Here is a 26,483-nt window from a genome sequence, read left to right as displayed (position 1 = left end):
ATTTAGAAGTAGCTAAAACACTGCCGACTGCAGCCGAACTTTAGCCGCTAGGTAGCTAGCCATGTCTTAAAGGCCTACTGAAATGAATTTTTTTTATTTAAACGGGGACAGCAGATCCATTCTATGTGTCATACTTGATCATTTCGCGATATTGCCATATTTTTGCTGAAAGGATTTAGTAGAGAACAACGACGATAAAGTTCGCAACTTTTGGTCGCTGATAAAAAAAAGCCTTGCCTGTACCGGAAGTAGCGTGACGTCGCAGGTTGAAAGGCTTCTCACATTTTACCATTGTTTACACCAGCAGCGAGAGCGATTCGGACCGAGAAAGCGCCGATTACCCCATTAATTTGAGCGAGGATGAAAGATTTGTGGATGAGGAACGTGAGAGTGAAAGACTAGAGTGCAGTGCAGGACGCATCTTTTTTCACTCTGACCGTAACTTAGGTACAAGCTGGCTCATTGGATTCCACACTTTATCCTTTTTCTATTTTGGATCACGGATTTGTATTTTAAACCACCTCGGATACTATATCCTCTTGAAAATGAGAGTCGAGAACGCCAAATGGACATTCACAGTGACTTTTATCTCCACGACAATACATCGGCGAAGCTCTTTAGCTACTGAGCTAACGTGATAGCATCGAGCTTAAATGCATATAGAAACAAAATAAATAAACCCCTGACTGGAAGGATAAACAGAAGATCAACAATACTATTAAACCGTGGACATGTAAATACACGGTTAATGCTTTCCAGCCTGGCGGACCTTAACAATGCTGTTGCTAACGACGCCATTGAAGCTAACTTAGCAACGGGACCTCACAGAGCCATGCTAAAAACATTAACTATCCACCTACGCCAGCCAGCCCTCATCTGCTCATCAACACCCGTGCTCACCTGCGTTCCAGCGATCGACGGAGCTACGAAGGACTTCACCCGATCATCGATGCGGTCGGCGGCTAGCGTCGGATAGCGCGTCTGCTATCCAAGTCAAAGTCCTCCTGGTTGTGTTGCTGCAGCCAGCCGCTAATACACCGATCCCACCTACAGCTTTCTTCTTTGCAGTCTTCATTGTTCATTAAACAAATTGCAAAAGATTCACCAACACAGATGTCCACAATACTGTGGAATTTTGCGATGAAAACAGAGCTTTTTGTATTGGATTCAATGTGTTCGAATACTTCCGTTTCAACCATCGACGTCACGCGCATACGTCATCATACATAGACGTTTTCAACCGGAAGTTTAGCGGGAAATTTAAAATGTCACTTTATAAGTTAACCCGGCCGTATTGGCATGTGTTGCAATGTTAAGATTTCATCATTGATATATAAACTATCAGACTGCGTGGCTTTCAGTAGGCCTTTAAAGCACCTCTTCCTGAGGGCGTTTCAGTGTTATAACTTCACCTTCATTGTTAGTTTTTAAGCCAAAATGCGTCCGTTCTCCCTTTTCTGTCCACACACTGTGTCTGCTTGTAAGTACTCTGTGTGTGTGTGTGCTACCGAACATGCTCTTCTGCTTGTAAAACCAGCAATGATGTACTATACCTTTTCAGAGGCGGTATAGTACGGAATATGATTCATTAGTATCGTGGTACTATACTATACTATACTATACTATACCGTACAACCCAAGTGGAGACTTTTTTTTTTTTTAATTGGCTTGTATGACAATTAGGTTGAATTGAACTGATATTCTATGGGAGCAATCTTTCCAAGGGCGAGCAAATGACAGGTCCAAGGAGGAACACATTGGAAGTGGAGCAGTAAACTAGACACGCTTGGCTTACGGGACTTAAAGTCGTAAGATGCACAACTGTTGCTATTTCCCACTAGACAACCGCCAAAGCAATGTTTTCCACTTTTAGACGTGTAAACACTTGTGACTCGGGAGCAGGAAGCGAGCACACACACACGCAGCTTCTGCCAACAAGTCTGTGTGTGTGTCATCAGCGACATTTGGCCGCGATTATTTTAGGCTGCAAAACTTTGATGTGTCGCAAACATTTGCTTTGTTCACAAGCTGCTTCCGAGCCACGCGGCCGAGGCCATCCGCGGGACGGCTGTGGTTTTATGTAAGCTTAAAAAAAAAAAAACGTAGATTCTCTATCAATTTCCTTTTTTCCGAAACAAATGTGACTTGACTGTCACGCCTGCAGACGGAGAATCTGCGTCACGCGCACAAAAGGATGCGGGAAAGATGGCCCCGGTTCACATGTAGTTCATACAAAAATAAAAATGGATCCGACGCCACAGCTTTGTTTCCTAAGCTGAATTGAGGAGCCTTTTCTCCGTCTTTACCCGTGGCGACAATGATCACACACGTGACTCACTGCTTGGCCTCGTCTCGGGAAAACGACGCTTTTAACGTGCGCCAGTTCAGTCCGACTGTATCTCAGGACCGTCGGGATAAAGTGACCTCCAAGGTGCCGTTTGTGTCTGGCGGTACCACGCCCTTTGGAAAAAGGATATAAAACTGCATTGCTTTGATATCATTAAAGTCACTTTTGTGTTGCAAGACACACATTATGATACTTTTTCTCCATTTAACCCTTGTGTAATGTTCATATTGTTGTTACACAGCCAGCGTTTGTGGGTCTGATGGACCCGTTGCATTTTGTGGCTTTTAAAGGCCTACTGAATCCCACTACTACCGACCACGCAGTCTGATAGTTTATATATCAATGATGAAATCTGAACATTGCAACACATGCCAATACGGCCGAGTTAACTTATAAAGTGACATTTTAAATTTCCCGCTAAACTTCCGGTTGAAAACGTCCATGTATGACAGGCCCGGCCCTAACCAATCTGGCGCCCTAGGCAAGATTTTAGGTGGCGCCCCCCCCCCCCCCCCCCCCCCCCCCCCCACATCGGCAGTGAAGTGTACATACTCACAAGAAACCGAATAGCTTTGTCTTTGACCTTTTTTTTTACTTAAAGAAAGCAAATTAACAATCAGAATAGTTAACAAGATAAAAAAAAAACTATGGATAAATAAATGAATACAAAAAATTAAAAATGAATATATGAAATACAATATTTTTTACATACATAAACACAAAATAAAACGTGTCAACAAGTTGCATAAAATAAATTAAAAACACAATATAAATAAGGCACTGCACAAAACAAGATATCAAACCAGTATGACTTTAACAACTATATTACAAAAAAAGGGGATCCTACAGAGTTCTCTATTTGTGCTTTTTAATATTGCATTAACTAGAATGACTTACAAATTACTGTACACCAGGAAGTACTGTAATTACCTAACGTTACATTATTATTTTCCATAACAATTTAGCCCCCTCCACAATATTAACCCGAAGTTAAAACAGAACTAGCTATTTATTGATTAGGAATTGCCGAATCATGTAACATTAGCTTAATGCTAAAGGTTACTATCACATTCTGTAACAGACAAATAATTTCATGTAGGCTAACGTTACCTACCTGCTACCTCTGTCTTTTTCTCGTTTCTCCTCCTCTTCTTTTCTCTTTTTTCTTCCCCGGGCACCTGACAGTTTTGGCCGTTTTGACATCTTGTGTTGATTTTTTGATGTGGTGACGTCCAAAAAGAGTCATGATACGGGAAGGGAGGGGGCACACCGTGCGGGGGGAGAGGGGTGCGTAATGTTGTAACAAATAATATTTCTATTAAATAGGCTTTACTTTGCATTTTAATTAACGTGGGATTATTTTATGTATTTAGAAATAATAGTACCAACTTTTCTATTTTTTTCCTCCAACATTTGTGGCACTGGCGTGGCGCCCCCTGATGGACGGCGCCCTTAGCATTTGCCTATACGGCCTATGCCACGGGCCGGCCCTGATGTATGATGACGTATGCGCGTGACGTCAATGGTTGATACGGAAGTATTCGGACACATTGAATCCAATACAAAACGCTCTGTTTTCATCGCAAAATTCCACAGTATTCTGGACATCTGTGTTGGTGAATCTTTTGCAATTTGTTTAATGAACAATGAAGACTGAAAAGAAAAAAGCTGTAGGTGCGATCGGTGTATTAGCGGCGGACTACAGCAACACAATAAGGAGGACTTTGAGGTGGATAGCAGACGCGCTACCGCGAGTACAGCTTTGGCGCCCAAAAATTTTTGATCGCTTGCCTGTACGTGCGTTTCGCTATGTGCATGTCACGTACGTAACTTTGGGGAAATATATGTTTCTTGCCGACTCTGATGGCGGCTGGGGTGTCGTCGAAAGCTACAACGCCCGCCGCCGCCGTCCCGTAGCTAAGTTAGCTTCAATGGCGTCGTTAGCAACAGCATTGTTAAGCTTCGCCAAGCTGGAAATTATTAACCGTGTAGTTACATGTCCATGGTTTAATAGTATTGTTGATCTTCTGTCTATCCTTCCAGTCAGGGGTTTATTTATTTTGTTTCTATCTGCATTTGAGCACGATGCTATCACGTTAGCTCAGTAGCTAAAGAGCTTCGCCGATGTATTGTCGTGGAGATAAAAGTCACTGTGAATGTCCACTTCGCGTTCTCGACTCTCATTTTCAAGAGGATATAGTATCCGAGGTGGTTTAAAATACAAATCCGTGATCCACAATAGAAAAAGGAGAAAGTGTGGAATCCAATGAGCCAGCTTGTACCTAAGTTACGGTCAGAGCGAAAAAAAATATGTCCTGCACTGCACTCTAGTCCTTCACTCTCACTTTCCTCATCCACGAATCTTTCATCCTTGCTCAAATTAATGGGGTAATCGTCGCTTTCTCTGTCCGAATCTCTCTCGCTGCATTGTAAACAATGGGAAAATGTGAGGAGCCCTTCCTCCTGTGACGTCACGCTACTTCCGGTAGGGGCAAGGCTTTTTTTTATCAGCGACCAAAAGTTGCGACCTTTATCGTCGTTGTTCTCTACTAAATCCTTTCAGCAAAAATATGGCAATATCGCAAAATGATCAAGTATGACACATAGAATGGATCTGCTGTCCCCGTTTAAATAAAAAAATTCATTTCAGTAGGCCTTTAATGCCTCACAATCAAACACTTTTATGTTCAAATACTGAACATATGTTTACCTTATCCCAATAAACATCTGTTCAGTATTTTAACATAAAAGTGTTTGATTGTGAGGCATTAAAAGCCACAAAATGCGACGGGTCCATCAGACCCACAAACGCTGGCTGAGTAACAACAATATGAACGTTGCACGGAAAAATTTCTCTGCCAGTTTCTGCATCCCACAGGGATTCTTCTTTTGTGTTTCTGCACCTGCGGTTCCCACACAAGGTTGCGACGTTGTTTGTCAACACTGTCTGCTCTCATTTTCTCGCACATTTGACCCTCTGATGTTCTGTGTACCTACACTCTGTCCTCCTCCTGTCTAGGCCTGCTGTGTGTGTGTGTGTGTTTGTGTGTGTGTGTGTGTGTGTGGTTGGGTGCGTGTGGTACACAGAACATCAATTTCCACACTTCTCTTAGCCCCGGGTCCAGTGGACCCGGACATCTTATTTGTAATAGAAATGTGTAGAGGGGGTGTATGGTGTGTGGTCATTAAAATGGGAGACCGGGCTTTCTGCTCCGCCGCTCCCAGCCTGTGGAACGCTCTCCCTGACCACCTGAGGGCACCACAGACTGTGGATGCTTTTAAAAAAAAGGCTTAAAAACCCTTCTTTTTTTTAAAAAAAGCCTTTTTTTTAAAAATATATGCATACTAGTTTTAGCTATTTGGCTGTTTTTTTTTTTATTATTTTTTTAATCTTTTTATTTTTACTGTAGCACTTTGAGGTTTTTTACTCAATGTAAAGTGCTTTTTACAAATAAAATATATTATTATTATTATTATTATTAAATATGTATTCTGATATATTTTCTTCACAGAAAATGAGCCAAAGAGCCAGTTAATTAATTGTATCATTTTTCTCTTAATAAAAAATGGAAACGGGTCCCACAGACCCGAACACCACACAAGGGTTAAATCTAATGTATTAAATTCCACAAATCTAGAAATGCAGACGTTTAAAAATGTCTTTAGTAAGCCCTATTGAGGACATGCCGTTTTTGTGTGTCCAAGAAACCCTGTTGTGTATTTTAATTCACTTTTTACATATTCACTGTACCTCTGCACCTGTCCAACATGAAAGATAACAAAAAGGTAACATTAAGAAGTGGGACTTGAGGACACAAACAACACTAGCATAGTATGTGAGCTACAGTGCTAACATTAGCACAGTACATTTTTGCTCGGTTAGCCTATTTGCTGAAGAAAAACAAAACTCAACACCTCCCACCTCTGTAGCCCACTGACAGATAGTTGTCAGAGCTCCTAATGTCATTTTAAGATGTGTAGTGAAGCCTGCTTTGTTTTTGTTTTCATATTGTAGCAAACAAGTGAGGGAGCTAATAGATCTTTCTCATAAACATACTGTAGGGTGCAGATATTACTCGATGTTGTTTTGATGGAGGACCATTTAACGGTGCATTGTTTTCCGTCCTCCAGGGCCTTCAGGAGTACGAGGAGTGGAAGTGGTTCAACACGCCCACGCTGGTGGAGGTACTGGAAGAGTTCCCGTCCATCCAGCTGCCCTCCACCTTGCTGCTCACCCAGCTGCCTCTGCTGCAGCCTCGCTACTACTCCATCAGCTCCTCGCCGGACGTGCACCCGGGGGAGATTCACCTCACGGTGGCCGTGGTCTCCTACCGAGCCAAAGGTCGGTGTCTGTCTATTAATGATCACTCCACTGCTACAATTTTAAAATGATAGCTTTATTATCTACATCACCACGTCTTCTAAATGTTATGTTGAAAGGGAATTAAGCAGGAAAATGGTGTGTACATCAACATGTCACCAAAAAAACGTCAGTAGGTTCATTAATTGAATATGATTAGTGAAACCACATGCCTGGGATCGCTGCCAATGAACTTCAATGCAAAAAGTACTCATTATATTTCAACAGTGTCTTGAATATTCTTTTAACATTTTTTAACTGACGCTATTACCAAATCGATATGTTTGAAACTATATAGGTACCTAAAAAAATGGCTTTTTATTTGTATTGAATTTTGTGACATTTTAGTTGAACAGAATAGTAATTTAAAAACGCCTAACCAATATGTATAAAACCCAGGTGTCAAACTCAAACGTCATTTATCGCGGCCCGCAAAAGCCCTAAATCGACAAAACATTTTATCGTTTACTAAAAGTAATCTTGTCATTGTGACAGACAGAAATACGTGTATTGCATGTTATTGAGTATATTTTAAACTGTATTATCTAATAATGCAACAAATATATCACCATCATTAATTTCAAACTTTTTAAAATTAAAAAACAAAATAAATATCTGCTTGAGTTATATCAAAGCAAGTTATTCATCAAATTGTACACTGTAGACATGACAATACATTTTACATAAAAAAAAAAAAATGGCAGCTCAGTTGCCAGGATTTTACAGTAAAAAAAACCTATAGACCTATAAATGCTTTAAAATGTAATATCGGAAATTATCGGTATCGGTTTCAAAAGGTAAAATGTATGACTTTTTAAAACGCAGCTGTACAGAGCAGTTGCCAACCCTCCCGATTTTCCCGGGAGACTCCCGAATTTCAGTGCCCCTTCCGAAAATTTTACAGGGCAACCATTCTCCCGAATTTCTCCCGATTTCCACCCAGACAACAATATTGAGGGCGTGCCTTAAAAGCACTGCCTGTCACAAAATATCTACGGCTTTTCACACACACAAGTGAATGCAAACGCATACTTGGTCAACAGCCATACAGGTCACACTGAGGGTGGCCGTATAAACAACTTTAACACTGTTACAAATATGCGCCACACTGTGAACCCACACCAAACAAGAATGACAAGACACATTTCGGGAGAACATCCGCACCGTAACACAACATAAACACAACAGAACAAATACCCAGAACCCCTTGCAGCACTAACTCTTCCGGGACGCTACAATATACACCCCCCCCCCAACCCCGCCCACCTCAACCTCCTCATGCTCTCTCAGGGAGAGCATGTCCCAAATTCCAAGCTGCTGTTTTGAGGCATGTTAAAAAAAATAATGCACTTTGTGACTTCAATAATAAATATGGCAGTGCCATGTTGGCATTTTTTTATCCATAACTTGAGTTGATTTATTTTGGAAAACCTTGTTACATTGTTTAATGCATAATGCACAACAAAATGAGACATAATAATTAGGGAAGTCCGATAATGGCTTTTTGCCGATATCCGATATGCCGATATTGTCCAACTCTTTAATTACCGATACCGATATCAACCGATACCGATATCAACCGATACCGATATCAACCGATATATACAGTCGTGGAATTAACACATTATTATGCCTAATTTGGACAACCAGGTATGGTGAAGATAAGGTACATTTTTAAAAAATGAATCAAATAAAATAAGATAAATAAATTAAAAACATTTTCTTGAATAAAAAAGAAAGTAAAACAATATAAAAACAGTTACATAGAAACTAGTAATTAATGAAAATGTGTAAAATTAACTGTTAAAGGTTAGTATTATTAGTGGAGCAGCAGTACGCACAATCATGTGTGCTTACGGACTGTATCCCTTGCAGACTGTATTGATATATATTGATATATAATGTAGGAACCAGAAATATTAATAACAGGAAGAAACAACCCTTTTGTGTGAATGAGTGTAAATGGGGGAGGGAGGTTTTTTGGGTTGGTGCACTAATTGTAAGTGTATCTTGTGTTTTTTATGTGGATTTAATAAAAAAAAAAAACGATACTGATAATTAAAAAACCGATACCGATAATTTCCGATATTACATTTTAACGCATATTATCGGACATCTCTAATAATAATGTGTTAATTCCACGACTGTATATATCGGTATCGGTTGATATCGGTATCATAAATTAAGAGTTGGACAATATCGGGATATCGGCAAAAAAGCCATTATCGGACATCTCTACTAATAACCCAAGACGTTGTAAGAAAACTGGGGCCAAATTTTTGCGAAACCTTCCGTTGTACTGTCATAAAAATGCTTGCTGAAATAGTCAGTGCTGTAGTCCCTTTTGCCGTATACTTCATGTCTTCTCAAGAGAGAAAAGGAGTCCCAGCAAGCCGGGAAGAAAAAATGAGAATCGGCTAAGAAGTCATTTTATTGCTGTCGTCCTGTTTCGAGGCCGGAGAGTCAAGAAGTGACTCACCGTCTGTGAAAAGCCTCTGCTGGCTGTGAGAAGAAAGAAGAAGAAAAACTAGGCGATAAGTCAAAATCCCTGAATGGCTGAACGTGCCACTTCTTTACCTTCCTTCACACAGCATCTGAGCCCACGTTTGACATCTCTCAAAATGCCTTTTTTCAATTCCAAATTTGATAATACACGTATTGAACTCCTCAAAATGGGCATTGGTCCATCTTAGCAACTTGATTTGATGTTTCTGTGGTGCTCATAAACAGAATACGCAATTGAGTAACAGGACTGAAAGTTTTCTGCATGGAACCAGCAAATAAATGACCTGTAGTCGCACGGCATTTATCAAGTCAAACTTTATTTGTGTAGCACTTTGCATGCATATAATGTAGCCAATGTCATTCACGTTTAAAAATAAATGTTCTCCCCGTGACTGCGTGGGTTCCCTACGGGTTCTCCGGTTTCCTCCCACCTCCTAAGGCACGCACCTGGGGATAGGTTGTGTTGTGTCAGACCAGTCTTCCTCTCAGGGAATAAAAGTCACTGGTCAATCCCAAATTCTTTCGGATGACATATATGTTGACTAAGAGGGACCATCAAGACAGAATAGGAATATTATCAAGTTTTACTTCATCTTTAGGAGACCAGCCTTACAGTGCGTTAATAGCTACTTGATGTCCATATCCCCCCCCGCCCCCCCCTCCACACCCCTGATTGTAAATAATGTAAATAATTCAACGTGATTATCTTGTGTGATGACTGTATTATGATGATAGTATATATGATAGTATATATCTGTATCATGAATCAATTTAAGTGGACCCCGACTTAAACAAGTTGAAAAACTTATTCGGGTGTTACCATTTAGTGGTCAATTGTACGGAATATGTACTTCACTGTGCAACCTACTAATAAAAGTCTCAATCAATCAATCAATCAGCATCATCGAGAAGGTGGTCTATAAATCAAAACGGGAAGAACTTATTGAATACGAAAAGACCCCCCCACCCTGCCCGGAAAGGAATACGGCCTCATTGTTCTAATACTGATAAGGTAAAAAGGGAGTACATCATACTCCCCATAGACATTCCAATGCCTTCAAGGTAAGGCACAGAGTTAACTTGCGGACATAAGATTCAAGCACAAAATGTACACATGGGGAAATATTAGCTGCTTTAAACATGACTATATATAAAGAAATAACTCTTGAAAATATATGCATTCTCATGATTTCTACAACTCTTATTTTTTGTGATAGAGTGATTGGAGCACATACTTGTTTGTCACAAAAAAACATTAATTAAGTTTGGTTCTTTTATGAATTTATTATGGGTCTACTGAAAATGGTTACATGTCCCATGGCAAGTTTCACTGCAATAAGGCGCTTTTGGTAGCCATCCACCAGCTTCTGCTTGAATGTTTGACCACTCCTCTTGACAAAATTGGTGCAGTTCAGCTAAATGTGTTGGTTTTCTGACATGGACTTGTTTCTTCAGCATTGTCCACACGTTCAAGTCAGGACTTTGGGAAGGCCATTCTAAAACCTTCATTCTAGCCTGATTTAACCATTTCCTTTATCACTTTTGACGTGTGTTTGGGGTCATTGTCCTGTTGGAACACTCAATTCCGCCCAAGACCCAACCTCCAGGCTGATGATTTTAGGTTGTCCTGAAGAATTTGGAGGTAATCCTCCTTTTTCATTGTCCCATTTACTCTCTGTAAAGCAGCAGTTCCATTGGCAGCAAAACAGGCCCAGAGCATAATACTACCACCACCATGCTTTACGGTAGGACTGGTGTTCTTTGGATTAAAATCCTCACCTTTTCTCCTCCAAACATTTGGCTGGGTATTGTGGCCAAACAGCTCAATTTTTGTTTCATCTGACCACAGAACTTTCCTCCAGAAGGTCTTATCTTTGTCCGTGTCATGTCAGATGAAAGAAAAATTGAGCCGTTTGGCCACAATACAATAATAATGGTAAAGGAATGGCTAAATCAGGCTAGAATTAAGGCTTTTGGAATGGCCTTCCCAAAGTCCTGACTTAAACGTGTGCACTGCAAAAAGTCAGTGTTCAAAAACAAGAAAAAAAAATACAAAAATGAGGGGTATTTTATTTGAACTAAGCAAAATTATCTGCCAATAGAACAAGAAAATTCGGCTTGTCAAGACTTTCCAAAACAAGTAAAATTAGCTAACCTCAATGAACCCCAAAATAGCTTAAAATAAGTATATTCTCATTAATAACAAGTGCACTTTTCTTTGTAGAAAAAAAAAAGAGACCTTTTTGCTCAATATGTTGAAAAATATTCTTAAATGAAGCAAATGCTAGTGCCATTATCTTGACATAATGATATGCGCTCGGCATCATGATTTTTTTTCTGCTTGAAATAAGAAATTATTACTTTAAAAAAGTAGTGTTGATGCAACAGTTGATATTCTAGTTTCTGTCACGACTGGGTTCTTGGGTTGTGTTTCTCCGGAAGGCAACGGAAAATTGGCACGGGCAAGACGTGACTTTAAATACATGATTTCAATTGAACACTCAAAAAAAAAGGAATAAACAAAAGGCGCTCACAGCGGAGGTAAAAACTTGACTATGAAAACAAAAGGCGCGCACAAAGGCGGAAATACAAAACTTGGGTATAAACACAAAACTTGCACAAAGGCAGAAACTATGAACAATAAAACAAAACACTAACTGTGGCATTAATAAACAGAAACTTACTTGGCAAAGAACTGTGAACATGACATGAATCAGAGTAGGGATGTCCGATAATGGCTTTTTGCTGATATCCGATATGCCGATATTGTCCAACTCTTTAATTACCGATACCGATATCAACCGATACCGATATCAACCGATATATGCAGTCGTGGAATTAACACATTATTATGCCTAATTTGGACAACCAGGTATGGTGAAGATAAGGTACATTTTAAAAAAATGTATCAAATAAAATAAGATAAATAAATTAAAAACATTTTCTTGAATAAAAAAGAAAGTAAAACAATATAAAAACAGTTACATAGAAACTAGTAATTAATGAAAATTTGTAAAATTAACTGTTAAAGGTTAGTACTATTAGTGGAGCAGCAGCACGCACAATCATGTGTGCTTACGGACTGTATCCCTTGCAGACTGTATTGATATATATTGATATATAATGTAGGAAGCAGAATATTAATAACAGAAAAAAACAACCCTTTTGTGTGAATGAGTGTAAATGGGGGAGGGAGGTTTTTTGAGTTGGTGCACTAATTGTAAGTGTATCTTGTGTTTTTTATGTGGATTTAATAAAAAATTAAAAAATTAAAAAAAACAAAAAACGATACTGATAATAAAAAAAAACGATACCGATAATTTTCGATATTACATTTTAATGCATTTATCAGCCGATAATATCGGCAGACCGATATTATCGGGCATCTCTAAATCAGAGTGATGAAAAAGTGTGAGGTCGCGAACAACAACAGAAACAGACAGATTTAAATAGTGACATGATCAGTGAAAACAGGTGCGTGACTCAAAAAGTGAAACAGGTGCGTGACAAGACAGGGGAAAACTAATGGGTTGGCAAGGTAACAAACAAACAAGGAAGTGCACAACCAGGAACTAAAAAGAGTCCAAAAAATAAACAGCACATGGCCAAACCAAAACATGATAAACAGACATGACCGTTTCAAGCATGTTTTACTCAATATAGCTCATCAAATCTCAGCAACAAGCTGTAATATCTTACTGAGATCATTTAGGACCAAAACACTTAAAACAAGTAAAACACTCTAACATAAAATCTGCTTAGTGAGAAGAATGATCTTATCAGACAGAAAATAAGCAAATATCACCCTTATTTGAGGTATTCAATCTTACTTAGATTTCAGTTTTTGCAGTGTGGACAATGCTGAAGAAACAAGTCCATGTCAGAAAACCAACAAATTTAGCTGAACTGCACCATTTTTGTCAAGAGGAGTGGTCAAAAATGCAAGCAGAAGCTTGTGGATGGCTACCAAAAGCGCTTTATTGCAGTGAAACGTGCCAAGGGACATGTAAGCAAATATTAAAGGCCTACTAAAAGCCACTACTAGCGACCACGCAGTCTGACAGTTTATATATCAATGATGAAATCTGAACATCGCAACACATGCCAATACGGCCGGGTTAACTTATAAACTGCAATTTTAAATTTCCCGCCACACTTCCGGTTGAAAACGTCTATGTATGATGACGTATGCGCGTGACGTCAACGGTTGATACGGAAGTATTCGGACCCATTGAATCCAATACAAAAAAGCTCTGTTTTCATCCCAAAATTCCACAGTATTCTGGACATCTGTGTTGGTGAATCTTTTGCAATTTGTTTAATGAACAATGGAGACTGCAAAGAAGAAAGCTGTAGGTGCGATCGGTGTTTTAGCGGCGGACTACAGCAACACAACCAGGAGCACTTTGAGGATAGCAGACGTGCTAGCCTAACGACCTCACCTTGACTTCCTCCGTCTACGGGCCGCCAACCGCATCGGTGATCGGGTGAAGTCCTTCGTCGTACCGTCGATCGCTGGAACGCAGGTGAGCACGGGTCGTGATGAGCAGATGAGAGCTGGCGTAGGTGCAGAGCTAATGTTTTTAGCATAGCTCTGTCGAGGTTCCGTAGCTAAGTTAGCTTCGATGGCGTCGTTAGCAACAGCATTGCTAGGCTTCGCCAAGCTGGAAAGCATTAACCGTGTAGTTACATGTCCAGAGTTTGGTAGTATTGTTGATCTTCTGTCTATCCTTCCAGTCAGTGACTTATTTGTTTTGTTTCTATATGCAGTAAAGCCCGATGCTATCACGTTAGCTCAGTAGCTAAAGAGCTCATAACTTGAGAGGCTTTGGATATTTCTTATTGCCGAGAGCTCAAACCACTCGTAAACGTTTTTGTGTGTCTGTATGCGGAGTAAAACTATGGAACAAACTGGACTTACGACACAAGCAATGCCAAACTATTAATCGATTTAAACTATTATACAAACACGGGGTCTGGTTCAAATATAGAGATGAGGGTCTTTAATTTGACCTGCTGTTGTACTCTGTCTCAAAGTGTTAACATGTGCTCAATGTTTCCTTACCATTATTGCTATGTTGTCTATTACCATTATTGCTATGATGTCTATTACCATTGTTGGTATATTCATTATTCCTACATTGTTGATACAAATGATTGTTACAGTGTAATAACTATTGTTACCTGTGGTAATGCCACTATGATACAACATCTGTATTATAATCCTTGAACAAAGTGAGAGTGAAACTCATGTGAATAATCACTGAATGGAGAACTGGGGGTGGGATTAAATAAGTTATCTTATTCCCACTCCCTTTCAGGCAAACTGGACAATAATGCACTATATTAATTTATATTATTATGTTTTGTCAACTTGTACGTCTTTGTCATTGCCTGAAATAAATAAATAAATGGGGAAAAAAATGAAAATGAGATGTATTGTCGTGGAGATAAAAGTCACTGTGAATGTCCATTTCGCGTTCTCGACTCTCATTTTCAAGAGGATATAGTATCCGAGGTGGTTTAAAATACAAATCCGTGATCCACAATAGAAAAATGAGAGTGTGGAATCCAATGAACCCTTGTACCTAAGTTACGGTCAGAGCGAAAAAAGATACGTCCTGCACTGCACGCTAGTCCTTCACTCTCACGTTCCTCATCCACGGATCTTTCATCCTCGCTCAAATTAATGGGGTAATCGTCGCTTTCCCGGTCCGAATCTCTCTCGCTGCTGGTGTAAACAATAGGAAAACGTAGTCAGTTGAACATATACGCAAAGTTCCCTATTGTTTACAATGATGGCCGCATGAAGTGAGAGAGATTCGGACCGAGAAAGCGACAATTTCCCCATTAATTTGAGCGAGGATGAAAGATTTGTGGATGAGTAAAGTGCAAGTGAAGGACTAGTGGGGAGTTGAAGCTATTCAGATAGGGAAGATGCTGTGAGAGTGACCTGATATTCAGCTGGGAATGACTACAACAGTAAATAAACACAAGACATATATATACTCTATTAGCCACAACACAACCAGGCTTATATTTAATATGCCACAAATTAATCCTGCATAAAAACACCTGCGTGTTTGTTATGCTAGCTCCTAGCTCCTATGCTAGCTCCTAGCTCCATAGAACACGCCAATACAATTCAAACACCTGATCAACACACACAATCACTCAGCCCAAAAGACCGTTCACCTAACCCAAGGTTCATAAAGCTTATATATTTTAAAAAAGTTACGTACATACGCAAAAAAAAGTTGCGCACATACGGTCAAGCGATCAAATGTTTAGAAGCCAAAGCTGCATACTCACGGTAGCACGTCTGCGTCTTTGTCATCCAAATCAAAGTAATCCTGGTAAGAGTCTGTGTTGTCCCAGTTCTCTACAGGCGTCTGTGTATCGAAGTCAAAAGTCCTCCTGGTTAGAGTCTCTGTTATCCGAGTTCTTCCATCTTGACTGCATCTTTCGGGAATGTAAACAAAGAAGCGCCGGCTGTGTACTGTTGTTGCTGACTACGTTCGAAAAATACGTCCATTTCGCACCGACAACTTTCTTCTTTGCTTGCTCAGCTTCTTTCTCCATAATGCAATGAACATGATTGCAACAGATTCACGAACACAGATGTCCAGAATACTGTGGAATTATGAAATGAAAACAGAGCTTTTTCGTATTGGCTTCAATGTGGAAGGCATACCCGTGTTCCCCGGTCTACGTCACGTGCATACGTCATCCTCAGAGGCGTTTCGAACCGGAAGTTTAGCGGCAAATTTAAAATGTCACTTTATAAGTTAACCCGGCCGTATTGGCATGTGTTATAATGTTAAGATTTCATCATTGATATATAAACTATCAGACTGCGTGGTCGGTAGTAGTGGCTTTCAGTAGGCCTTTAACATTGCTGTATGTATACTTTTGACCCAGCACATTTGCTCACATTTTCAGTAGACTCATAATAGATTTATAAAAGAAGCAAACTTCATGAATGTTTTTTGTGACCAACAACTATGTGCTCCAATCACTCTATCACATAAAAATAAGAGTTGTAGAAATGATTGGAAACTCAAGACAGCCATGACATGATGTTCTTCACAACTTTTGATGGCGACTGTATGTTTTAGCTATTCAGGTTTCCATTTCGGTGTTAAACGCAGTGCACGTACGTCTCAGTTGGATGATGATTATAATGATGGTGATGGCGCTCTCCTCTTCCAACCTTTGCAATTAGCACGCGCTCTCTCTGCTCGTCAAGTGGCCGGCAGATGTCACACACCCGCCCGGACGCTCGCATGCGTGCCGTGCACTCGTGCGCGCACGCTGGCACCGTCGCGGTCATATAGGAATTACGGTTATTTCCCCTGAGAGGGTTGCGGCAGAGGCCGAGGGTCTCGGCCCCAGGAAAATGAGTGCAGGGGGCCACTCGTCCCTCCCCCACTTTGTCGCCGCACTCAGAGCGAGTGGGAGTGCGGAGAGCAGAGAAGACGCTAAAGTGCTTGCTTGCTAATCACGCCTTTCAGATGGAGAGGGCCCCATTCACCACGGAGTGTGCTCCTCCTGGCTCAACAGGATCGAGAAGGGCGACGTGGTGCCGTGTTTTGTCCGAGGGTAAATACCGCGTGACGTTTGCGACTGACATGTGAAGGTTTTCACCCATGTGCGCTTTTTTCCTCTTCAAGGGCGCCAAACTTCCAGCTGCCCAAAGACCACCAAGCTCCTTGCATCCTGGTGGGCCCGGGGACTGGCATCGCCCCCTTCAGGAGCTTCTGGCAGCAGAGGCTGTTTGATTTCGAACACAAAGGTTAGAGTTCACACTTTATGAACAGGTTTTTACTTTAAGCATCCATCCATTTTCTACCGCTTGTCCCTTTTTTGGGGTGGCGGGGGGTGGGGGGGTGCTGGAGCCTATCTCAGCTGCATTCGGGCGGTAGGCGGGGTACACCCTGGACAAGTCGCCACCTCATCGAAAGGGCCAACACAGATAGACAGACAACATTCACACACTAGGGACCAGTGTTGGGTTAGTTACTAAAAACCAGTAACTAGTTACAGTTACTAGTTACTTTATTTCAAAAGTAACTCAGTTACTAACTCAGTTACTTACACCAAAAAGTAATACGTTACTTTTTTTTTAAGGCCCCCTTTAATGGCCTTTTAGCCTTCATGTCAGTACTGGTATTGCACTGGAGAATAATACAATGTGTTGATCAACTTGACATGCATTTGCACCACTGAACTCTGCTAAGCAATGTTGTCTACATACAACACACAAAGACAAAGATATGTTTCCAAGGGCCAATTTATTTCAGGCCAGAACAAATTGACAAAACTATTTTAAATAGCTGCAACATAATGGCACTTTACAGTGTTTCCCACACATTCATTTATTTGTGGCGGCCCACCACGAAAGAATTACGTCCGCCACAAATATATATATATATATAAAAAAATAAAAAAAATAAAAAAAATAAAAATATATATATATATATATATATATATATATATATATATATATATATATATATATATATATATATATATATATATATATACTGCCACAGTCAGTTTATTTGTTACTGACTGTGGCAGGACACCTCTGCCTCTGTTTCACTTTATGTTGCTGGTAAATAATCTGGTTGTAGTAGTAGGCTAAAGTTAAATGATTTAGTATGCACTAATTAAAGGGGCAGAGCTTTAAGAGACATTTTACCTTTTATATTTTATAAGATGTATTTTTTGTAAGAACCACAATTAACAAATATATTTCAGTGAATAACTTATTGTTCAAATCTGTATATAAATATGTACATAAAGTGTTGTAATGATATTGTAAAATGGATGGATGGATGGACGTTTAAAACAAAACTGTTATTATTAATAAGTAAGTATACATTTTTTGAGCCTTTTTAGAGAAAATCATATCATTGTAGTAAATTATGCAAATTACTCGATGATGTCATGGTGACCACGCCCATAGCCACGCCCCCACCGCCACAGGTATCTTGGCAGTTTATGGGAAACACTGCTTTAACTTTATCTTTAAGTAGATAGGATCTTTGATCCAAGACACAACTTACATGTAACTAAAATGTTATTTTCTTTGTGCTCGACAAAAGTCTCCATGTTAAGAGACTCGACTTCTGGCTTCGCCATGATGTTAAAGTTAAAGTTAAAGTTAAAGTACCAATGATTGTCACACACACACTAGGTGTGGTGAAATTTGTCCTCTGCATTTGACCCATCCCCTTGATCACCCCCTGGGAGGTGAGGGGAGCAGTGGGCAGCAGCGGTGCCGCGCCCGGGAATCATTTTGGTGATTTAAACCCCAATTCCAACCCTTGATGATGAGTGCCAAGCAGGGAGGTAATGGCTCCCATTTTTATAGTCTTTTTTATGACTCGGCCGGGGTTTGAACTCACGACCTACCGATCTGTCTTGTTAGTTGTTATGAGAGTAGCGTATGTGTGTGTGTGTGTGGCCCTTTAAGATATGACAGCATGTAAGGTGAGTGACGTCAGTGAGTGAGTGGGCGAGAGAGGTGAGCGAGCGGCAACAGTGAGTGCGTGCAGGTGCTCTAGCTTGGTGGATGGCTGCGTCCAATAAAGTCACAAAGTTGCAACAAACCGCCGGCCTCGTCATTCACCCTCAGCTGTAAAGAACCACTTCCGGGTAAAGTGAAGGTTGTTAGCCCCGAAGTACATAGTCCCTGGAGGAACGTCTCCCCTGCGCCCCTCAACTACACTCCAATAAAACACACTCAGATCTTCTGTTTCTAGCCGATACTACATAAAAAATAACGTAAAATAACGCAGTAACGCATCATGTAGTAACGGTAACTGAATAACGTGTTAGATTACTAGTTACCACCGAAAATAATGGCGTTACAGTAACGTAAGTTACTTTGTAACGCGTTAGTCCCAACACTGCTAGGGACCATTTAGTGTTGCCAATCAACCTATCCCCAGGTGCATGTTTTTGGAGGTGGGGGGAAACCGGAGTACCCGGAGAGAACCCACGCTTATCTGAGGTCGGGTCGCGGGGGCAGCAGCCTAAGCAGGGAAGCCCAGCTCTTCCCGGGGGATCCTGAGGCTTTCCCAGGCCAGCCGGGAGACATAGTCTTCCCAACGTGTCCTGGGTCTTCCCCGTGGCCTCCTACCGGTCGGACGTGCCCTAAACACCTCCCTAGGAAAGCGTTCGGGTGGCATCCTGACCAGATGCCTGAACCACCTCATCTGGTTCCTCTCCATATGGAGGAGCAGCGGCTTTACTTTGATCTCCCCCCGGGATGGCAGAGCTTCTCACCCTATCTCTAAGGGAGAGCCCCGCCACCCGGCGGAGGGAACTCATTTGGGCCGCTTGTACCCGTGATCCGGTCCTTTCGGTCATAACCCAAAGCTCATAACCATAGGTGAGGATGGGAACGTAGATCGACTGGTAAATTGAGAGCTTTGCCTTCCGGCTCAGCTCCTTCTTCACCACAACGGATCGATACAGCGTCCGCATTACTGAATGGTTCTCGCCCGGAAAAGGGTGGAGTGCCATCTCCGGGTTGGGGAGGAGACTCTGCCCCAAGTGGAGGAGTTCAAGTACCTCGGAGTCTTGTTCACGAGTGGGGGAAGAGTGGATGGTGAGATCGACAGGCAGATCGGTGCGGCGTCTAAACTGTACACTGTTTCTACCGTGTCAGACTTTAGATATTGTGTCCTCTTCCCTCTGGTGTTGACATGGCGTGACTTAATGGCGTACCTGTTTTCTCCAGGGATCGAGTCGTGGCCCATGACCCTGGTGTTTGGCTGCCGGCAGTCGGAGATGGACCACATCTACAAGGAGGAGACCATCCAGGCGAAGAACAAGGAGGTGTTTAAGGAGCTCTACACAGCCTATTCCAGAGAACCTGGCAAACCAAAGGTAGCAAACCTCCTTCTTTGTGTTTCTAGAGCTAAAGTCATCAATCAATCAACCACTGTTTATTTATATAGCACTAAATCACAAGTGTCTCAAAGGGCTGCACAAGCCACAACGACATCCTCGGTTCAGAGCCCACATAAGGGCAAGGAAAAACTCACAACCCAGTGGGATGTCAATGACTATGAGAAACCTTGGAGAGGACCGCAGATGTGGGTGACCCCCCCCCACCCTCTAGGGGAGACTGGATGCAATGGACGTCGAGTGGATCTAACATAATTTTGTGAAAGTCCAGTCCAGAGTGGATCTAACATAATAGTGAGAGTCCAGTCCATAGTGGATCTAACATAATAGTGTGAGAGTCCAGTCCATAGTGGATCTAACATAATAGTGAGAGAGTCCAGTCCATAGTGCATCTAACATAATAGTGAGAGTCCAGTCCATAGTGGATCTAACATAATAATGAGAGTCCAGTCCATAGTGGATCTAACATAATAGTGAGAGTCCAGTCCATAGTGGATCTAACATAATAGTAAGAGTCCTGTCCATAGTGGATCTAACATAATATTGTGAGAGTCCAGTCCATAGTGGATCTAACATAATAGTAAGAGTCCACTCCATAGTGGATCTAACATAATAGTGAGAGTCCAGTCCATAGTGGATCTAACATAATAGTGTGAGAGTCCAGTCCATAGTGGATCTAACATAATAGTGAGAGTCCAGTCCATAGTGGATCTAACATAATAGTGAGAGTCCAGTCCATAGTGGATCTAACACAATAGTGAGAGTCCAGTCCATAGTGGATCTAACACAATAGTGAGAGTCCAGTCCATAGTGGATCTAACATAATAGTGAGAGTCCAGTCCATAGTGGATCTAACATAATATTGTGAGAGTCCACTCCATAGTGGATCTAACATAATAGTGAGAGTCCAGTCCATAGTGGATCTAACACAATAGTGAGAGTCCAGTCCATAGTGGATCTAACACAATAGTGAGAGTCCAGTCCATAGTGGATCTAACATAATAGTGAGAGTCCAGTCCATAGTGGATCTAACATAATATTGTGAGAGTCCACTCCATAGTGGATCTAACATAATAGTGAGAGTCCAGTCCATAGTGGATCTAACATAATAGTGTGAGAGTCCAGTCCATAGTGGATCTAACATAATAGTGTGAGAGTCCAGTCCATAGTGGATCTAACATAATATTGTGAGAGTCCAGTCCATAGTGGATCTAACACAATAGTGAGAGTCCAGTCCATAGTGGATCTAACACAATAGTGAGAGTCCAGTCCATAGTGGATCTAACATAATAGTGAGAGTCCAGTCCATAGTGGATCTAACATAATAGTGAGAATCCAGTCCATAGTGGATCTAACATAAAAGTGTGAGAGTACAGTCCATAGTGGATCTAACATAATAGTGAGAGTCCAGTCCATAGTGGATCTAACATAATAGTGTGAGAGTCCAGTCCATAGTGGATCTAACACAATAGTGAGAGTCCAGTCCATAGTGGATCTAACATAATAGTGAGAGTCCAGTCCATGCACAGACCAGCGGTCCACCCCGGTTCCCGACGCTTGACAGCCAGCACTTCATCCATGGCCACCGGACCTGTGCCTCCCTCCCCTCCACAAGGGGAAGGGAGTCGGAGGAGAAAAGAAACGGCAGATCAACTGGTCTAAAAAGGGGGGTCTATTTAAAGGCTAGAGTATACAAATGAGTTTTAAGATGGGACTTAAATGCTTCTACTGAGGTAGCATCTCTAACTGTTACCGGGAGCCCCAATAGAAAACGCTCTATAGCCCGCAGACGTTTTTTGGGCTCTGGGAATCACTAATAAGCCGGAGTTCTTTGAACGCAGATTTCTAAAATCCCTTCTTTCAAGTGCTTTTAGTTCTTCTTTATGCTTTGCAAATGACCTCATTCTTCTTCTTTTAATGCTTCTAATGTTGAATGGTTGCTGCTCAGAAATACGTGCAGGATGTTCTCCGCGAGCAGCTGTCAGAGAGAGTGTACCAGTGCCTGCGGGAGGAGGGGGGACACATCTACGTGTGCGGAGACGTCACCATGGCCGGCGACGTCCTGAAGACGGTGCAGCAAATCATCAAGCAGCAGGGCAACATGAGCCTGGAGGACGCCGGCTTCTACATCAGCAAGCTGCGGGTGCGAGACACACCAAACCTCTCTCCCCCTCCGCAGTGTCCAAAAAAATCATGTGTCCCAACTCTCAACCCCGTCTCCGCAGGACGAGAACCGCTACCACGAGGACATCTTCGGGGTCACCCTGCGCACTTACGAGGTCACCAACAGACTGCGGTCCGAGTCCATCGCCTACATCGAGGAGAGCAAGAAAGATTCAGACGAGTAAGTGGAGAGCAAATACGCCAGTGGTCCGAGAGAAGCATTATATATTCTAATCTACAGGAAATAAACTTCCATGTGGTCTACATCGGTGGTTCTTGAACTTAACCACCTCAGAAAACACTTACCACCATAATGACCAACATTAAAATACAGTCAAGTTAAAGTACCACTAATAGTCAAACACACGCTAAGTGTGGTGAAATTACCCTCTGCTTTTGACCCATCCTCGGTTCAGATCCCACATCAGGGCAAGGAAAAACTCACCCCAGTGGGGCAATGAGAAACCTTGGAGAGGTCCCCCCCACCCCCTCTAGGTCGACCGGTGCAATGGACGTCGAGTGGATCTAGCATAATATTGTGAGAGTCCAGTCCATAGTGGATCTAGCATAATATTGTGAGAGTCCAGTCCATAGTGGATCTAGCAAAATATTGTGAGAGTCCAGTCCATAGTGGATCTAACATAATATTTTGAAAGTCCAGTCCATAGTGGATCTAACATAATAGTGTGAGTCCAGTCCATAGTGGATCTAACATAATAGTGAGAGTCCAGTCCATAGTGGATCTAACATAATAGTGAGAGTCCAGTCCATAGTGGATCTAACATAATAGTGAGAGTCCAGTCCATAGTGGATCTAACATAATAGTGAGAGTCCAGTCCATAGTGGATCTAACATAATAGTGTGAGAGTCCAGTCCATAGTGGATCTAACATAATAGTGAGAGTCCAGTCCATAGTGGATCTAACATAATATTTTGAAAGTCCAGTCCATAGTGGATTTAAGATAATATTTTGAAAGTCCAGTCCATAGTGGATCTAACATAATAGTGTGAGAGTCCAGTCCATAGTGGATCTAACATAATAGTGTGAAAGTCCAGTCCATAGTGGATCTAACATAATAGTGAGAGTCCAGTCCATAGTGGATCTAACATAATAGTGAGAGTCCAGTCCATAGTGGAGCTAACATAATAGTGAGAGTCCAGTCCATAGTGGATCTAACATAATAGTGAGAGTCCAGTCCATAGTGGATCTAACATAATAGTGAGAGTCCAGTCCATAGTGGATCTAACATAATATTTTGAAAGTCCAGTCCATAGTGGATTTAAGATAATATTTTGAAAGTCCAGTCCATAGTGGATCTAACATAATAGTGTGAGAGTCCAGTCCATAGTGGATCTAACATAATAGTGTGAAAGTCCAGTCCATAGTGGATCTAACATAATAGTGAGAGTCCAGTCCATAGTGGATCTAACATAATAGTGAGAGAGTCCAGTCCATAGTGGATCTAACATAATAGTGTGAGAGTCCAGTCCATAGTGGATCTAACATAATAGTGAGAGTTGAGTCCATAGTGGATCTAACATAATAGTGAGAGTCCAGTCCATAGTGGATCTAACATAATAGTGTGAGAGTCCAGTCCATAGTGGATCTAACATAATAGTGAGAGTCCAGTCCATAGTGGATCTAACATAATAGTGTGAGAGTCCAGTCCATAGTGGATCTAACATAATAGTGAGAGTCCAGTGTATAGTGGATCTAACATAATAGTTAGAGTCCAGTCCATAGTGGGGCCAGCAGCAGACCATCCCGGGCGGAGACGGGTCAGCAGCGCAGCGATATCCCCAACCGGTGCACAGGCGAGCGGTCCACCCCGGGTCCCGACTCTGGACAGCCAGCAATTCATTCGTGGCCACCGAACTTGTGCCACCCCCCCCCACGAGAGAGAGGGGGGCAGAGCAGAAAATAAAATAAACGGCAGATCAACTGGTGTAAAAAGTGGGTCTATTTAAAGGCTAGAGTATACAAATGAGTTTTAAGATGGGACTTAAATGCTTCTACTTCAATGTTTGCAATTATGTTTAATGTTTTTTTGTTAAAATAAAGCCAAAAATAAAATTTTTGTGGTCCTCCTTAATTGAGGAAAGTAACGAACAGTATCAAAATTATTTTGGTACCGGTACCAAAATATTGGTATCGGGACAACACTAATGTGAATGTGGAAGTAGCGTCAAAGTGCTTTGAGCACCTAGAAAAGTGCAACATACGTAAGTAAAAGCCATTTACTTGTGGAGCCAATATACACGTTCACACATGTATAGGTTGTAGCAATCTCAATTAGCAATCTAAGTGAAGTGAATGACATTTATATAGCGCTTTTTCTCAGCAAATTTCTATTTTTTTGTACAAACCCAAGTTTAATGAAGACGCTTTCAATTCAGGGTCTTCACGCCATGCTGCTTGATTGAAGAAGACCATTTGTTTTCTGTTTCCTTCACAAATGCCGCATGGGTTTATTCCGCCTGTGCGTCTTACGTTCTTTGGAAGCGTCTTCACGCCACGCATTTCCTCTCTTCAAAGGGTGTCCTTTTTGAATGGAAGCGCAAATGCAGGATGGCGCGTGAAACGCACGCAAACGGGAAAAAAACGAAGCGCGTAACCATGGGAACGTGTCGGAGGAAGGGGGTTTTCTTCTCTAAACGCGATTAGAGTGGCGCCGCTCCATCTCGCTCCTTTTCATCGGCGCTCGTCCAGGACGAGGCGCCCCACGCACCCTCGCCACGGGAGAGCCAAGCCAGGGAGGCGTGCGGCGGCCGCGCCTCGCCACTCCAATGTCACGTTTGGCCGTCAGCGGCGTTGTTAGAATAATTGTATCTAAGTTATCACAAAAGCTTTGTGTTGAAATGAGTTACCGGCGAGAAGAAGAAGGCTTGTAAAACTCCACTGTGTAGGATGGGAAGCAACATGAAGGTGTTCTGTTTCTTTCATGTATTGTAATCAACAGAAAGATATTGTCGTGACCCAAGAACTACAAAGCAGAGAGGAAGCAGGGCCTGACTCCCCTCCAGGCACCGCTTTCTGAACTCTTTTACGAACCTCTTTTAGAACCGTTTTTACGAACCTCTTTTACGACCTCTTTTTTGAACCGACCTTTTCTTTTGAACTGTTTTGTAATCAAAGGCGATGGCTGTTTACGACCCCCATCCCTTTCATCTCGCTCCTTTTCATCGGCGCTCGTCCAGGACGAGGCGCCCCACGCACCCTCGCCACGGGAGAGCCAAGCCAGGGAGGCGTGCGGCGGCCGCGCCTCGCCACTCCAATGTCACGTTTGGCCGTCAGCGGCGTTGTTAGAATAATTGTATCTAAGTTATCACAAAAGCTTTGTGTTGAAATGAGTTACCGGCGAGAAGAAGAAGGCTTGTAAAACTCCACTGTGTAGGATGGGAAGCAACATGAAGGTGTTCTGTTTCTTTCATGTATTGTAATCAACAGAAAGATATTGTCGTGACCCAAGAACTACAAAGCAGAGAGGAAGCAGGGCCTGACTCCCCTCCAGGCACCGCTTTCTGAACTCTTTTACGAACCTCTTTTAGAACCGTTTTTACGAACCTCTTTTACGACCTCTTTTTTGAACCGACCTTTTCTTTTGAACTGTTTTGTAATCAAAGGCGATGGCTGTTTACGACCCCCATCCCTTTCATCTCGCTCCTTTTCATCGGCGCTCGTCCAGGACGAGGCGCCCCGCGCACCCTCGCCACGGGAGAGCCAAGCCAGGGAGGCGTGCGGCGGCCGCGCCTCGCCACTCCAGTGCCACGTTTGGCCGTCAGCTGCGTTGTTAGAATAATTTTATCTAAGCTATCACGAAAGCTTTGTGTTGAAATGAGTTACCGGCGAGAAGAAGTAGAAGAAGAAGGCTTGTAAAACTCCACTGTGTAGGATGGGAAGCAACATGAAGGTGTTCTGTTTCTTTCATGTATTGTAATCAACAGAACGATATTGTCGTGACCCAAGAACTACAAAGCAGAGAGGAAGCAGGGCCTGACTCCCCTCCAGGCACCGCTTTTTGAACTCTTTTACGAACCTCTTTTTTGAACCGACCTTTTCTTTTGAACTGTTTTGTAATCAAAGGCGATGGCTGTTTACGACCCCCATCCCTTTGGAAGCAGCTGTTGTCATGTGGTCAGGGAAGGTCCAAATAAAAGAAGGAGGCGTGCAATCTTTTGGTAGCG

General features: G+C 42.0%; 1 protein-coding gene across 1 annotated transcript in view; it reads left to right on the top strand.

The window, feature by feature from the left end:
* The window catches only part of nos1 (nitric oxide synthase 1 (neuronal)), a 142,839-nt gene that overhangs the window by 115,180 nt on the left and 1,176 nt on the right, over positions 1-26,483 (top strand). The window contains exons 22-28 of the mRNA XM_062024316.1: positions 2,165-2,222; positions 6,479-6,689; positions 16,727-16,814; positions 16,886-17,007; positions 19,966-20,114; positions 22,084-22,278; positions 22,361-22,479. Coding sequence (XP_061880300.1) covers positions 2,165-2,222; positions 6,479-6,689; positions 16,727-16,814; positions 16,886-17,007; positions 19,966-20,114; positions 22,084-22,278; positions 22,361-22,479 — 942 coding nt within the window. The remainder of the gene's footprint in view (positions 1-2,164; positions 2,223-6,478; positions 6,690-16,726; positions 16,815-16,885; positions 17,008-19,965; positions 20,115-22,083; positions 22,279-22,360; positions 22,480-26,483) is intronic.

The sequence above is a fragment of the Entelurus aequoreus genome, linkage group LG17 (genome assembly GCF_033978785.1).
Source record: "Entelurus aequoreus isolate RoL-2023_Sb linkage group LG17, RoL_Eaeq_v1.1, whole genome shotgun sequence".
Taxonomy (NCBI): domain Eukaryota; kingdom Metazoa; phylum Chordata; class Actinopteri; order Syngnathiformes; family Syngnathidae; genus Entelurus; species Entelurus aequoreus.
Note: the sequence above shows the minus strand (reverse complement) of the source record. Positions and strands in the feature narration are given on the sequence as shown.